This window comes from Macrotis lagotis, chromosome 2, assembly GCF_037893015.1.
Source record: "Macrotis lagotis isolate mMagLag1 chromosome 2, bilby.v1.9.chrom.fasta, whole genome shotgun sequence".
Taxonomy (NCBI): Eukaryota; Metazoa; Chordata; class Mammalia; order Peramelemorphia; family Peramelidae; genus Macrotis; species Macrotis lagotis.
In genome coordinates this window covers 141,242,392-141,257,180 of record NC_133659.1, presented here as the reverse complement: position 1 = coordinate 141,257,180, position 14,789 = coordinate 141,242,392, and the positions used below count along the sequence as shown (strand labels likewise).

At 34.4% G+C, this 14,789-nt stretch overlaps 1 protein-coding gene across 2 annotated transcripts in view; it reads left to right on the top strand.

Annotated features, from left to right (window-relative positions):
- The window catches only part of FMN2 (formin 2), a 463,537-nt gene that overhangs the window by 57,325 nt on the left and 391,423 nt on the right, over positions 1 to 14,789 (top strand). For both annotated transcript variants that reach the window (XM_074222920.1, XM_074222919.1), the window contains exon 2: positions 3,088 to 3,254. In XM_074222920.1, coding sequence (XP_074079021.1) covers positions 3,088 to 3,254 — 167 coding nt within the window. The remainder of the gene's footprint in view (positions 1 to 3,087; positions 3,255 to 14,789) is intronic.

Genomic DNA, 14,789 nt, shown 5'->3' with positions numbered 1-14,789 from the left:
TACTGCCAACATTTTAAAAGACAAAAGCAATCAATAAAAAGTGGCTGCCTCCAACCATACAATATGGGATGCAGCAGACTTCACATTAGGCAAAATGGATATTCTCAAAAACTTTTGACTCTGAATAGAAAAATTTACATTTGATCTAGCTCAATGTGACCATCTTCCTGAGTCTTTGCTGCCAATTGGTCATCTTGACTTATCATGTCTTATAATACACATAATAAGCATTCTGGATCTATAATTTTCTTTTTTTTAAATTGCTAGATCTGTGATTTTCACATATACACAAAAACCCTTAATAAATAATAGATCTCCAAGTCATTCCACTGTAGACTTCCTTTTGAATTGATATAAAAGCAATCATTATTCTTTTGGCTATTCAACAAGTTTGTATCTATGTAATTGTATTGTCATCTATTCCATGTCTGTGTATCTTTTTCACAAATATAGAGACTTTCTTAAGTCCCTATATATGAGAATAAATAAAGCTGCTTTTAAATTTATAGATAATATCCATCCAAAACTAAGAACAACTATTATCTGTAAGGATAAATTTAGAACTAAACTAGAAGACTTTAAAATTCAATCAAGGATGAAGTGAGAGTGTCCTTTGTCACCATTATTATTCAACATAGAACTAAAAATTCTGTCTATAGCAATAAGAGAAGAAAAATAAATTGAAAGAATAGGAATAAGTAAAGAAGAAACCAAATGACCATTTTTTGACGATGATAAGAAAGTATACTAGAGAATCAATCAAAAACTTGTTAAAACAATTAACAACTTTAGCAAAGTTGCAAGATATAAAATGGAACCACACAGCATTTCTTTTTATTATCAATAAAGTCCAGTAAGAAGAAATAGAGAATTTCCATTTAAAATAAAGTCAGATATATGGGGCAGCTAGGTGGTACAATGGATAGAGCACTGACCCTGGAGTCAGAAGGACCTCAGTTCAAATCTGGCCTCAGACAATTATTTCCTAACTGTGTGACCTTGGGCAAGTCACTTAATTCCATTGCCTTACAAACTCCCCCCCCCCACCAAAGACAACTAAAATATAGGAAAATGTATAAATTACTTGGTATTTTATTTGACAAAACCACACTGAATTTTATGCACACAGTTATCACATTCTTCACATAAAGACAAATCTAAACAACTGACAAAATATTCAATGCCCATGGTTAGACAAGACAATATGACAATGCTATCTAAATTAAATTACTTTTTCGTTGTCATATGAATCAAACCACTGAAGAATTATTTTATGGAATAAGGAAAAATTCATCAGAATTTTAGATCAAGAATGTTAAGGAAATCAATTTTTAAAAGTGAAAGAAGGCATTCTACTAGCACTAGATCTTAAGCTATACTACAAAAAGGTGAAAACATGAAAGAAAAGAAAATTTATTTATTGTTTTGCTTTCTTTTCAAAAGATGTCTTATGTGGAAATGTTTTGCATGGCTTCATATTATAGTAGATATTGTATCTCTTGCCTTCTCAATGGATGGGGGAAGGGGAGTATATTTGAAACTGAAAATAAAAGTAAAACTTAGAAAAAGTAAAAAAGAAATAGTTGGGGCAGCTGGGTGTCACAATGGATAGAACACTGGCCCTGGAGTCAGGAAGACCTAAGTTCAGATTGGCCTCAGACATTTAGTAATTGCCTAGCTGTATCACCTTGGGCAAGTCACTTAACCCCATTGCCTTAAATAGAAAAAAAAAGAAACAGTGATTAACATTAAGTTTGGCTAGAATATAGAGCATGGAGAGGGAAAAGATGTGATTAAAAACCCAGAAAAGATGGTTGGTGATGGCTTGAATGATAAAATAATGATATTTTACTTTGCTTAGCAATAAGGAACCATTATTACAAGCAGAGGAGTAGCAGCTATCAATGTGAAGAATATGTAAAAAAAACTGCAGAAAAGTAAAATTAGGCTGCTTTAAGATTGTTCAATATTTAGTATATTTTGTGGATATATAATCATTGATAATGAAAATTAATTTAACATTGTAAATTATACCAAATTTCACATAGAGGAGCATAAACATTCCTCTCCTCTCTAAATTCTCCTGAAGTTTTTTCCTTCCCACTCTTCAATAACAGTCTGAATAATTTTCTATGATAGTTGACCTAATCTGTTTTCTTCTTCATTTCCCTTCATTTATGATCTCTTCATAATAAGTGGGTTGTGACCTTAGCTTTATTACTTTTTAATTGACCTCATGGATTCCATAATACTTGCACAATCATTACACAATTAATACAATCTCCTGTATAATCTATTCTACTCAGGATCATTAAGACTTGATTAATTTTCTGAAAATATTTCTTTTTTTCTACAAAACTGATTGAGAATTTAGAAGGTGGTAGGTTGGGAATGAGAGCTGGATTTAGAATGAGAGATGTTGCATATGAATTGTGGCTCTGCAACTTAATACTTGTGTGACTGGAACAGCTAATATAATCTCTTTGAACCTGAGTTTCCTCTTTTGTCAAATGAAAGGGTTAGAGTAAATGATCCTTTAGGTCCCTTCCAGTTCTAAATTTATGAGCCTATGATTGATACACTGAAAGAACAGTGATAGTTTTATATTAAATTCATATCCTCATAAAGACTTTTTTTAAGTAGTAGAGCTTGCTACATGGGGCAAAAGATCACAGATCAGAATGCTTCCTAATGTGTGTCTCTCTGTTTTGAGTACCTTTCTTTGGATTTTTCCAAAGGAAATTGGCAAAGGCCTATCATCTCTCCTCCTTCCCTCCCTTCCTTTCAACTATCCCCCTTTGAAAGTGGAAGTATCTAGGTCCATAATGTTTTCAATTCAGCCTCTTCTGGTACAAGTGACTAATTCTATTAGGCAAATCTTGTGGTCACTCTTTTTCCAGACCACAGAATTGCTAAGGAGTTTAAGGGCTTTCTTTTTCAGTTTAGTTATTGACTGTCACCTCACAGGGTAGTCTTAGGGACTTTGTTGCTCCTGGTGATTACCCTTGGTGCTTCTCCACTAGGGATGTTCTGAACAAATTGATCAGCAAGCCCTCTCCTAATTACTATATTTCATAATCTTGACAGGGCGCACTCTGTTGGAAAAGCTGTTTAGCCAGCAAGAGAACGCACCACCAGAAGAAGCGGAGAAATTTTGTTCTCGGATTATTGCGATGGGTCTTCTACTTCCTTTCAGCGACTGCTTCAGGGAGCAGTGTAACCAGAGTGCCCAGCAAAGCTCAGCTCCATTTGATGTAAGTCATGGAATATCTCCGTGCTTGTATTCCAGGCTGCAGGAATGGTGTCTTTGATCTGTAAGACACTCTAATCACCCTATATACTTGTAAACAGAACATCACACATACTGCCCTTTCCCATTGGCTCTCGGTAGGTTTTCTCATAGGAACTCATTATCTTTCAATTTTCACATTTTCCACCTCTTTATGGTTTCTTTTAATCTGTCAAAACCTTCCTTACTTAGCAGATAGTGACCATTTTCTAGCCCACATCTCAAATCAATGATGAGAATATTGTCTGAATAAGTCATCTTTCCTGGCTTTGCAGGTCCTTAGATACACATTCTTCTGGCTACAATATTACGGTATAATATCCTTTCTGTGATTCAGCTGATGCTATCCCACAGGGTGAGACTGTCGCTCCCACTGGGTCTGGGTTTCCATGAACCCTTGGATACTACATCAATACAATTCATAACTCATTTATGTATTTAAATAATCTCATGAAGAAGCTTCATTGTTTGTTCCCTACCCATGGCTAATCAAGACAATTAATGCCCCAGGAAAGCAATTCAAAAGGCATAGTCATGATTATTAGGAACATCAGGACAAATGGATTGTTTTAAAGCAAAAATAGCACACGTCTTTTTTCAAAGGTATGGGGTTTATATGGGCTATTGAATGCAGTGGGATTACATTTGAGACCAAATATATAAGAATTCCTGCTACAAATGGACAATTGACTCAACTGGATAGAGCTAAAAAAGGACAAAATCGTGCCATCTGACCACTAACCTGGGTACCATCTCTTAAAGGTGGGTATGTTCTTTGTTAGTAATTAATGACTTTTAGCAAAAAAATGTATAGCCCTTGGAGGGAGAAGAGTTATGGAATAAAAAGGAATGTTTTTATTTCTTTTTTCCTTTCCTTCTGTGGGTCACAGAAATCTTTGTTCTTAAATTCTGTTTAGAACTTGCACTAAAATGGGTCAGTGACTAGTGTACAAGCTCGTTTGTCACCTTCTGGCTGCTTTCCTTCTGAGAGGTTTCCCTAGGATGTTCAGAAGACTCCTTAAGACTATTCTTTTGTCTCTCTTTAAAGCTTGTTTGTTTTTTTTTAAGTACAGGGGCATGTCAGCTGACCACTTCTGGCTGGGTTTGTTCAGTACCACAAAAATAGTTCTTCCTCTCCTATAGGAGAAATTGGATAAATCTGAGCCTTTCCCCTCTCCTCTGTCAAAGGTGTGAGTCATCGTAGAGACAGAACTTGAGGAGCATAATAAGCAGGGTGAAGGCAGTGTTTATTTCCTCTCCCTCCAAGTTTTGAAGCTTTCAAAGCCAATCACTAAAAGAAAAAGAATCTTGGCAAGTCAGGAGAGAATTCTGATAAACACAAATGCAGAAAGCTGTTGTTTATAGCCTATGTTCAGCATCTGCCCTTGCTTGAGTCCCTATTCCCCAGGCAATTTATATTTTTTTAACCATGAAGCTCAGAAGCAAATAACATGAAGGAATGGGGGTAGTGTGAGAATTGAGGAGGGGTAGGAAGGTAGGAGGTAACCAGAACAGAGCAACTGTCTCGCATCTATTTCTTCTTTTTTATTTATTTGAAGAAAGAAGACAGCCTCCCTTATATATGCCTACACCCACATACTGATGCAGTGAGGCTCTTTATAATTGCCTTTTGGAAGAGGCTCACCACCATGTTGGTCATCTGATTATTAAGCTTTTAGGCATAGAAACTCTCCACCTACTAAAATATGGAGGGGTTATCAATATGCACATTGATAAAATTAAAAATATTTGTGAAGTTTCATGATGTTTGAGCAAAGTCCTGAAAAAAATATCATTCAAGTATTCTACAGAGGATTTCTTTTTCCAAGAAGGGGATAAGTTTCCTACTTCTTTATAATATTTTAAGAAGGAAACCCCTACTCTTTCCCCCACCCTTCTCCTGGAAAACAAAGAAACAAAAACATCCCAAGTGAAAAAAAATTATAAACAAGAAAATAAATGATTCAAAGAAAAAAATAAAGCAAAGTTTTAATAGACCTCTATAGAACTCTGGCTGTTAGTAATCAAAAAATGAGTCACTCAAAGAAGTACTTAATTCAAAGAAATATTAGAATAACTATAAGTTCAAAGATCTGGATTATTCATAGGAGAATACTTCCATTGTCAATGGAAAAAGAACATTTTATACATGATACCACTGTCGTGAGGTCATCTGATCACCTCTACATATACATTTAAAAGAGAATGTCTGCCTTGGTGTTCTTCCATAGCAAAGTTACTTTCTTTTATCATTTGCTGCTCCTAAATCTTCTCAAAACTAAGGCAAATATTTGGAAAAGTCAGACATTTTCTTTCTGATTTCTGAATTTTGATCATTTGGCATATCTGAGATATATAGTTTACTCAGTTGAATGAATCTTCTATTTCAAATGCATATATATATATATATATATATATATATTTAGAGAAATCATAGACATCCATTCTATTCATGACTTATAAGTGGAAACATGAGAAATGTTCACTTCTCTATTAAGGAAAACCTTTTCTTAATTTTCAAAATCGTAAAAGAAAAACTTGCAAAGTATACTTGCTTGGACTTAGTAACAACCTAATAAATGCTTCTTGACTGATCACAACTCATTTTTGGAGCAGGAAAAATTAATTTGATTCCTTTCAGTTAAATGAAACTGTTAATTTTCTGGAAGCCATTAAATTTGTTACCTATAAATTATTTGGGTGACTAGAGAAGAAACTCAAAAAAATAAAGACATAAAATTAAGATCCATAAAGCACAATTTCTAAATTTATCTTTTTTAAAGATATTATTGTTTAACATAGTTAATTTGTTTATCCAAACCTTTTGTCACAATTTTGTTATTAGTAGAAGATTTGAGACTCTTATTCATATAACTATCAGATATAACTTTCTAACTTCCTTGCTCATGAAATCAACTCTAAAATAAAAGTACTTCAAAGCTAATCAGAGAAAAGTCAGGGCTTTTGCCATAGTGGATAGAGTTTGCCATTTGTACAATAGAGTTGTAGGCTATGGAAAGTATTTTATGGTCTGTCAGGCAAGGAATGTCCTTTGGAAACCATTCCAGGAAGACTCATTTGGAATCATGAATTTGAATGATTTGCAAGCCCTAAAGTCCTATATAAATGTGAGTTGTAATTTAATCTTTTTTTCCCAGGAAAAACCTGCTTTCTCTCCTAATTTCCTTATTTCTGACTGTGGTGTTTTCATTCACTCAAGCTAAAAGCATTTATTAATCTCCAGAGTTAGGAATACAAAGACAGAAGCAAAGTATTCCTTGCCCTCAATAAGCTTGCATTTATCAGGGGAAATAGCAAATATACATTATCCTTGTAATATATAATATTTTAAATTACATTTTACTCATATAATTATGTTATAATATAGTACATATATCATGTGTACTTGTGATGTTTATCACATTACTTATAGTATGTTACATATTAAATGTATTATAGTATATTAAAAATCTTTTATTAGAATAAATTCCAATATTTTATACCATATTATTATTTATAAATATATTATATTTAACAACATGATATATATAATCTATTTTGTATAGATGTAAATCTATACTCTATAGCCACAGAGACTAGTGGAAAAGAAGGAAAGATAAGGATATAGGTCAAGAGGAAAACATCTGCAGTTAGAAACAACTGAGCCATTAGCTGAGGAGGCTAAAGATAGGGCAAGGCAGTTGGATGCTATCCTCCATTACTCTAAATAATTAGATTTGCTGCCTATTCATATTGACCTAGACTTCAATATAATATTGGATTATATGGTATATATTATAAAATGATAATTTTTTATTATTGACATATATTCTAATGAACTTAGAATACCTACTGATACGCTTATGCTCACAATATATAGACTACAACGAATTCCTCAGGAATTCTGTTTTGGCCTTTTTTTGTATTCCCACGATAGCTTGGTGCCTGGACCTTTGTAGGTGTTTCACAAATTTGTTGACTTGACAAGGTAATTATGGGGAGGGAAGAGCACTAAGAGCTTAGAAAAGATTTCACATAGAAGGTGGTATGTAGGATGAATCTGGAAAGAAGCTCATGATTCTCAGAGGCACAGGTAGGGAAGGAGTTCACTTGAGAAGTGGGTGGAGGAAATGGAGAAGGTGAAGGAGTCCGGGGGAAAATGGCAGCAAGTACTAACTATGGAAACAGGAAGTAGATTATCCTATGTGAAGAACAGCAAGAAAAAGCCAGTGTGATTGAGCCATGGTCAATTGAGTTCATAAAGGCAAATAATAATGTAAAATAATGCTTAAAATCAAGGCTAGGTCTGAGTTGTTAAGGATTTTAAATTCCAAAAAAGAGGAGTTTATATTTGATCCTTATGTAAAGAGTGTCACAGGCCTTGATTGAGTTTTCTCTCTCCACGCTTAATTATCATCTATTCAACAAATAACTCATGGATCTATACATTCATTCAACTCCAGTCTCTATACTGTGCTACAGTCTTGCCTACAAAAAATGCCTAATATATTTTCATATTAGATATCTGACAAACACTTCAAACTCAGCACGTTTCAAACTAAGTTCATTATCTTATCAGTGTGGCCTAACTCCACATTTTATAAGTCAGACTTGTGCTTTAGGAGAGTCACTTTGAGAGCTGTATGGAGGATGTTATGATTGGGGAGAAAGATTTAGTCTGTGGTGCATTTAGGAGGCCATTGTAATAATCTAGGTGAGGGGTGATATGGGCCTTAATGAGTAGAGGGTAGATATAAGAAATGTAAAAGCAGATAATTATTTGGATATGTGGGTAAAATAATTAAAAATGGCTTTTTTAACATTGTAATTATGAGGATGATGGTGTCTTAAACTTAAAAAAAGGAAAGTAGGAACCTAAACTGGGATATATGTATATATATATATATATATATATATATATATATATATATATATATACATACATACATATATATATATATATATATACACACACATATGATGAGTTGTTTAGAACATGGATACATCTTCAAAGAGGTGATAATTAAACCTATGGAAGTTGATGAGACCACTAAATAAGAGAGAGAGAAAGGAAAAGATGTAAGACAGAGCCTTCAGGTACACTCGCATTATTCAAAAACACAACACAGCTGCTGATCATGCAAAAGAAATAAACATTGATATAATTCCTAACCTGATTTGGGCACTATGTTGAGCTTTACAAATATCTCACCAGACAGGTAGAAAAAGAACTAAGAGTAGCTGTATCACAAACTTAAGAGAAAGTACTTAGGAGGAGTAGTCAACAATTCAAATGCTGCAAAGAAGTCAAGAAGGATTTCTCTCTAAAATGCAATTACTCCTTATTTATTGATTCCTTCCATGATGCCTACAGACTCCCCTCCCTCCAGAAATGAAGGGAAAAAAAAAACCTCACTTGACTATACCATCTCCCTCAAACTATCTTGCAAGATCTCTCCTCCCTTTAAGAGCTAAACTCTTAGGGGAAAAAAAGTTGATTATACATATGGCCCACCTTTGTCTCTTCTCACTCAATTTATGACCTTTTACAAACTGATTTCTCATTTCACCAATCAAATGAAATTGCTCTTTCTAAAGTTACTTAACTCTTAATTGACAAATCTGATGGTCTTTTCTCAGACCTCATCTTTCTTTATCTTTCTTATCTATCTGACTGCCTTTTCCTTCCAGATAGTCTCCTCCCTCTAGGTTCTTCCTAGGTTCTCCTCATTTCTTTGACCCTTACTTTTCAGTTTCCTTTTCTGGGTCATCATAGATCTTGTACCCCCTAACTATGGATATAGAAAAACAATTTGCCTTGTGCTATTTTTCTCTCTCTACACTTAATTATCATCTATTCAAATGACTCACAGATTTATCTATTAAGGCTCTAGTCTCTGAAAACTGCCTAATAGAATTTCATAATGATACACCACACACATTTCAAACTCAACATGTCTCAAACTAAATTCATTATCTGTCCCCGCAATGTGGCCTTATTCCACAGTTCTAATCAGTTATTGGGTTTTTTTCCATAGCATTTCTTGCATCTATCCCCTTTCTCTCCACTCACACAACTGCCACAGTAGTTCAGGACCTCATTATCCCTTAACTGAGTTTTTTAATGGCTTCCTAATTAATTTCTTGCTCTATTCCAATTCAAGGTTCACAAGATGCCTAAGTTCTTTCTCTAAAAACATCAAGATGCACCATAAAACTCATAGGCTCAAGAAATTTGAATGACTATTATCTCTAGAATAAATATAAACTCTATTAATCTTTCAAAGCTCTTCAAAACCTGACTCCAGTTTTTCTTTCCAGTCTTTTTTGTACTGCATTCCTTCTTTCCTGCTCTATGACTGAGTTTCTTAACCTGGAATCCCTGAAATTAAATTTTTATTACTGTTTTTTCCAATATAATTGATTTCTTTATAATCCTATGTATTTTAACTTATGAATTTAAAAACATACCAGTAATGGGTCCACAGACTTCCCCACACTTTTTTTTTGGCAGGGCAATGGGATTAAGTGACTTGCCCAAGGTCACAAAACTATGTAAGTATTAAGTGTCTGAGGTCAAATTTGAATGTAGGTTTTCCTGACTCTAGGGCCAGTGCTCTATCCCTTGTGCTACCTAACTGCCCCCTTCACCACACTTTTAAAGGATCTGTGACAGAAAAGGTTAAGAACCCCAGTTTAGCACCTTAACATAGTTAACACAATAGGTTTTCCATCTTCCTAGCCCATTCCAATCCTATTCAGCTCTCACTTTCTAGATGCTGGATCCTCTCAAAGTAATTCGCTCTCCAAAGTTTCAGAATCACAGGTATTTCTCTTTACAATATTCTCATTAGACTCCTTTCCCAGATTCTGCCTGAATTTGTCTTAATCTGATTTAAGGATGCTCTGTGTGTGGTTGAAAACATCAACTATCTCGAAGTTTCAGTTGATTTTCCTTTTACAAAATTAGCCATTTGAAAACTAACAGAAAAGCTGGTGATTTTTTTTATTACTTGTACAACTTAAATAATTCAATTAAGAAATGATAAAAGAACAACATTAATAAATTTCTCATGTGGAATTGGATTATTTTTTCCTATGTGTACCTTATAATTCAATACTATATATGGGATATATGGTATGTCTCAAGAGCACAGCATTACATTTTTTTCTTTGCGTAATTTGCATTTTTTTGAGGAACCAGTTGTTGCACTTAGGAAAATACTTCATGAAAAGATTAAGAGAAGAGAAAAGGGTATTTTACAAGAGGAAAGGAGAAAGGGCAATGAGGTGCAATAGTGGATAGAACACTGATCCTGGAGTCAGGAGGACCTGAGTTCAAATGTGACATCAGACACTAATTATCTAGCTGTATGATCTTGGCAAGAGGAAAGGACAAAGTTCTGTGATTTATTTTGCAATTATTTATTGGGCTTTCTATTGGGTTTGTAAATGTATGCTGATAAAGGCAGCAAAATAAGCATCAGATGGGTATATAAACTGCTTGAGGAAAGGGTTTCAGTCTTTGTTTCCCCAGTGCCTTAGAAGTCTACATAATAAATATCCAAAATTCTTGTTATTTTACTGATATTTCTATTTTTAAAATTAGATTGACTGATTCCATTTCCCAAAAGAAAAATTTCTTCTCTTTGAAATCATTGAAGCTAAGCCAATTGAATCATAATTAAAGGCAAATATATAATCCTTACATCTTCTTTTCAGGTAAAAGTAAGGGGAATTAAAGAAACTAGAAGGCTCCCAGTTACTCACTAGAAACCTGTTTTCTTTCCTCAAGCTTTATTATGCCCCTCATATGCTATCTATTGTCAGATCCTGTTGCTTTTACCTTCATAACATCTGCTAAATAACATCTCCCCCTTCTTTCTTTTCTTTTTTCTTTTTCTTTTTGTTTTTGCAAAGGCAGTAGAGTTAAGTAACTTGCCCAAGGTCACACAGCTAAGTAATTATTAAGTATCTGAAGCAGCATTTGAACTCAGATGCTTTATCTACTGCATCACGTAGCTGCCCTACTCCCCCTTCTTTATTTCTCTGCTACCATCTTAGTGTATGTCCTCATTTTAACTGGATTATTACAGTAGTCTACTATTTAGTCTTCTGGTCTAGCATGTCTACAGAAGTCCATCATCCAGTTGGTTGTCAAATTAATCTTCCTAATTGACCATATCACCTTGACCCTTTCTACTTGCCCCCTCCATTGAACATCCTCCAGTGGCTTCCTTTTATCTTCAGAAGAAAACAAAATCCTCTCTGCATTCAAAGTCCTTCACAACCTACAAACCCCCCACCCTCTATCCTCCTGGTCTTCTTACATTTTACCATCACCTCATATATGGTCCAATGAAAGTGGCCTCCTTCTGATTCTTAATTCCTGAAACTCCATCTCTCAACTCCAGACATTTTCATCTCTCAAACTCAGTTCTCTCCCTCCTTATCTCTGCCACTTGATTTCTTTCATATCCAACTGAAACCTCACCTTCTACAAGAAGCTTTTGTTAATTCCCCTTATTGTTAATGTCTTCCCTCTCATTATGAACATTTTATCTTGTAATTGATGTGAATGAACATTATATCTTGTTTTGTTTAATTATTTGCATGTTGTACCCCGCACCTGATTATGAGTTTCTTTAGAACTGGGATGGGGAAACTTTTCTCTGCCAAGGGCCATTTGGATATTTATAGCATAATTAGCAGACCTTACCAAATTATCAACTTAAAAATTAAACTGTTAAATTTGGTCCTAATTTACTTAATTCACCCCTAAAAAGCTACTAGATTTGTTGAATTTCAAGTCCTGCTTGTAGTTGCCTTGGGAGCATTAGGCCAAATGATTTCATAGACGGCATTTTCATTTACTTTAGAGCAAGTAAAATCCATTGCCTTTCTTCAAATCCCAAGTATTGTATGAAAATAGATATTTAATAAGTATTTCTTGATGGGTCGATTGTTGTTGGCTTAAAGAGATTCTAACTGGAGAGGGAATTTAGGAAATTTTAACAAATACTTTCCATTCAGAGAAGTAAGACAATGTGAAATTGCTGAAAAAAATAATAACAGCTATTTACAGGAAAATTTGGAAAAGAAGAATAAGATAAAAAATGTTGATGAAAGCTTATTTTTAAAGTACATTTCAGTTACTGTCTTACAATAAGAACAGTGACCTTAGAAAATGAAGAGGAAGTCACACTGACATTGTTGTTTCTTCATTGTTGACATTAATGCTTGCTTTTAGGGTTGGAATTGTATCTTTCTTGTCTTTCAAAATGCATTAGCAGTTAGCATAGTTCCTAGCATGCAACATGCTTTCAATGAATATATGTTGATTGATTTAAAACAAAGAGGAAACTGGAAAAATTCCAGCTGGATAGAATTATGCAATGAGTGATAACACTCAGAGAATTTAAGAGGCTGATTTCTACAATTCAAGAGAGGAAGTGAAGTCAGGATAGATGTTAGACTAGGGACTTTAACTTTCCCAAGCTAAGTTGGCCTAGACCCTTGGAAAGGAATAACTAATGTCAACCTAGGGTGATAAAGTCAGATTATGGTTTCATAACTTTTCATGAAAATATTTAATTTGGATCTCAAGTTTCTTATTCACTGTAACACCATTGGTTGTATAAAGGAATAAACTGAGCATGTGGGTGAACTATTTCAGGCTTGATGGGAGAAGGTTTTGACTGTTAAAATGGAGAGGGAGAGAGGAAAAGAGGGAGGAGAGGGAGGAGAGAGAGAGAGAGAGAGAGAGAGAGAGAGAGAGAGAGAGAGAGAGAGAGAGAGAGAGAACAGAAAAAGAAAAGAAAGCAAAAGTTGTGTTTCCTTGAAGATAGCAGGAAATTTCCTAAAAAAAAAAGTAAAAGAAACCCTTTTCAGTGGTATCTTTTTAACTGTAGGGGTCAGGTTAATATGTATCAGATTAACAATCAAGTTAATATAATAATGTGATATGAATTTATGAAAAGATCTGAAATATCATTACATGATTGGTATTGGGAGCAAGCTATTAAGGTCTTTGTTGAACCAGGATGTCCATGGGCCAATGCTACCATTTGGCCTCAACCAATCTGGAGAGGTCAAAGTAGTGATAAAGTATGTGATAAAAAAAAACAGGACATAATAGTTTCTGGAAACCTTTTCTTCTCAGCCATTATATTATAAATGAGGGTTGATGACACCCAGGATAAAACATAAACTTGCTGTAGCATTTTATTCTACCCTGTTAAGGAAGAAATATCGCCCCTCTGGGTTCATTTTATAAGTAATTGCTGCCAAAATATATTTATCACATTGCAGAAATTATAGAATTAAAAAAACCCTAGATTTAAGTATTATACTCAAACATAGGTTCAGGTCTCAGAGAAAACCTGAACCCTTTTAAGAATCTCACAAGCCCTCTTATAGGCAAAATTATGTCAGTGACAGAGATAATTATTTTACTTACTGAAATCTTGTATATTCCTCTTAGGTCATAAAAGTTAAAGATAATGCCATACTTCCTTTAGTGTGATAAAAGTGAATGAGCTTAGTTAAATGGAGTGGTAATTTCATGCATCCCCTAAAGAAACAGAATCTATAAAATAGACTGTATAAATAAACTAAGTCAGGTTACAGGTTGAACTACATTTAGAAGGTTCACAAAATGGCTGAATGAGAGGAAAGATTTGCACATTTACACATCAGATCAGTTGAGATTCTTCCTCTGGCTTCCTTTCTAAGGAATCTTTAAGGCTTTGGGTCAAATATCAAGTTTTTTCCTCAGGTACAGTTATTGTTAACTAAAATGCAGGAGGAACAAAACAAAATAAAAAAATGATCTTTATACCATCCTTTGACAAACTAACAAATTGCTCAGGAAGAGTTGTAGAGAATTGGGAAGTCCTCTGGAGACTGGTGTTGTGACATTTCTGCCCTGGAGATTAGAGAATTACTTTTCCTTTTTTTTCCCCTTCCCAAAGGATGTTGCTGCTTTTGGAATTCTCAGGGGTTATGCCCTAACTTGTCAAAGGTATTTTAGATGAAGGGGTTATTTTTTTTTTTTTGTTTTTGTTTTTGTGTGGCTTTTTTTCTCTCCTGCATTGCTCATTAAGCCTTTGGTCACCTTCCCCCCCCCCCCCCCCCCCCTTTGGTGACTGAGGAAGTGCTTAGCTGAGAAAGATTTAATTGGTTTCCAGGCAGTTGACAGAATTGCCTAGAAATGCTATTCAGTGAAGTAAGTTAATTCCACATTTTGGTACTTACAAGAATTCCTCCCCCTCTGCTTTCCCCCTTAAACACACTCAGTGGTCTCATTAGAAGGAAATGAGTTGTGAAATACCTTTATTTTTCTTTGAAGATCTCAAAATTGTACTTTTTAAGAGTTATTTTAAATACTTTCCTCCAATATTTTATCATCCTTCATTTGTACACTTAAAATAGTCTTGTTGTTCTCCTTTTCTCCTTGTTCCCCTTTCACTGTTGTGAATGAATCTCCCCAAAATCTTTC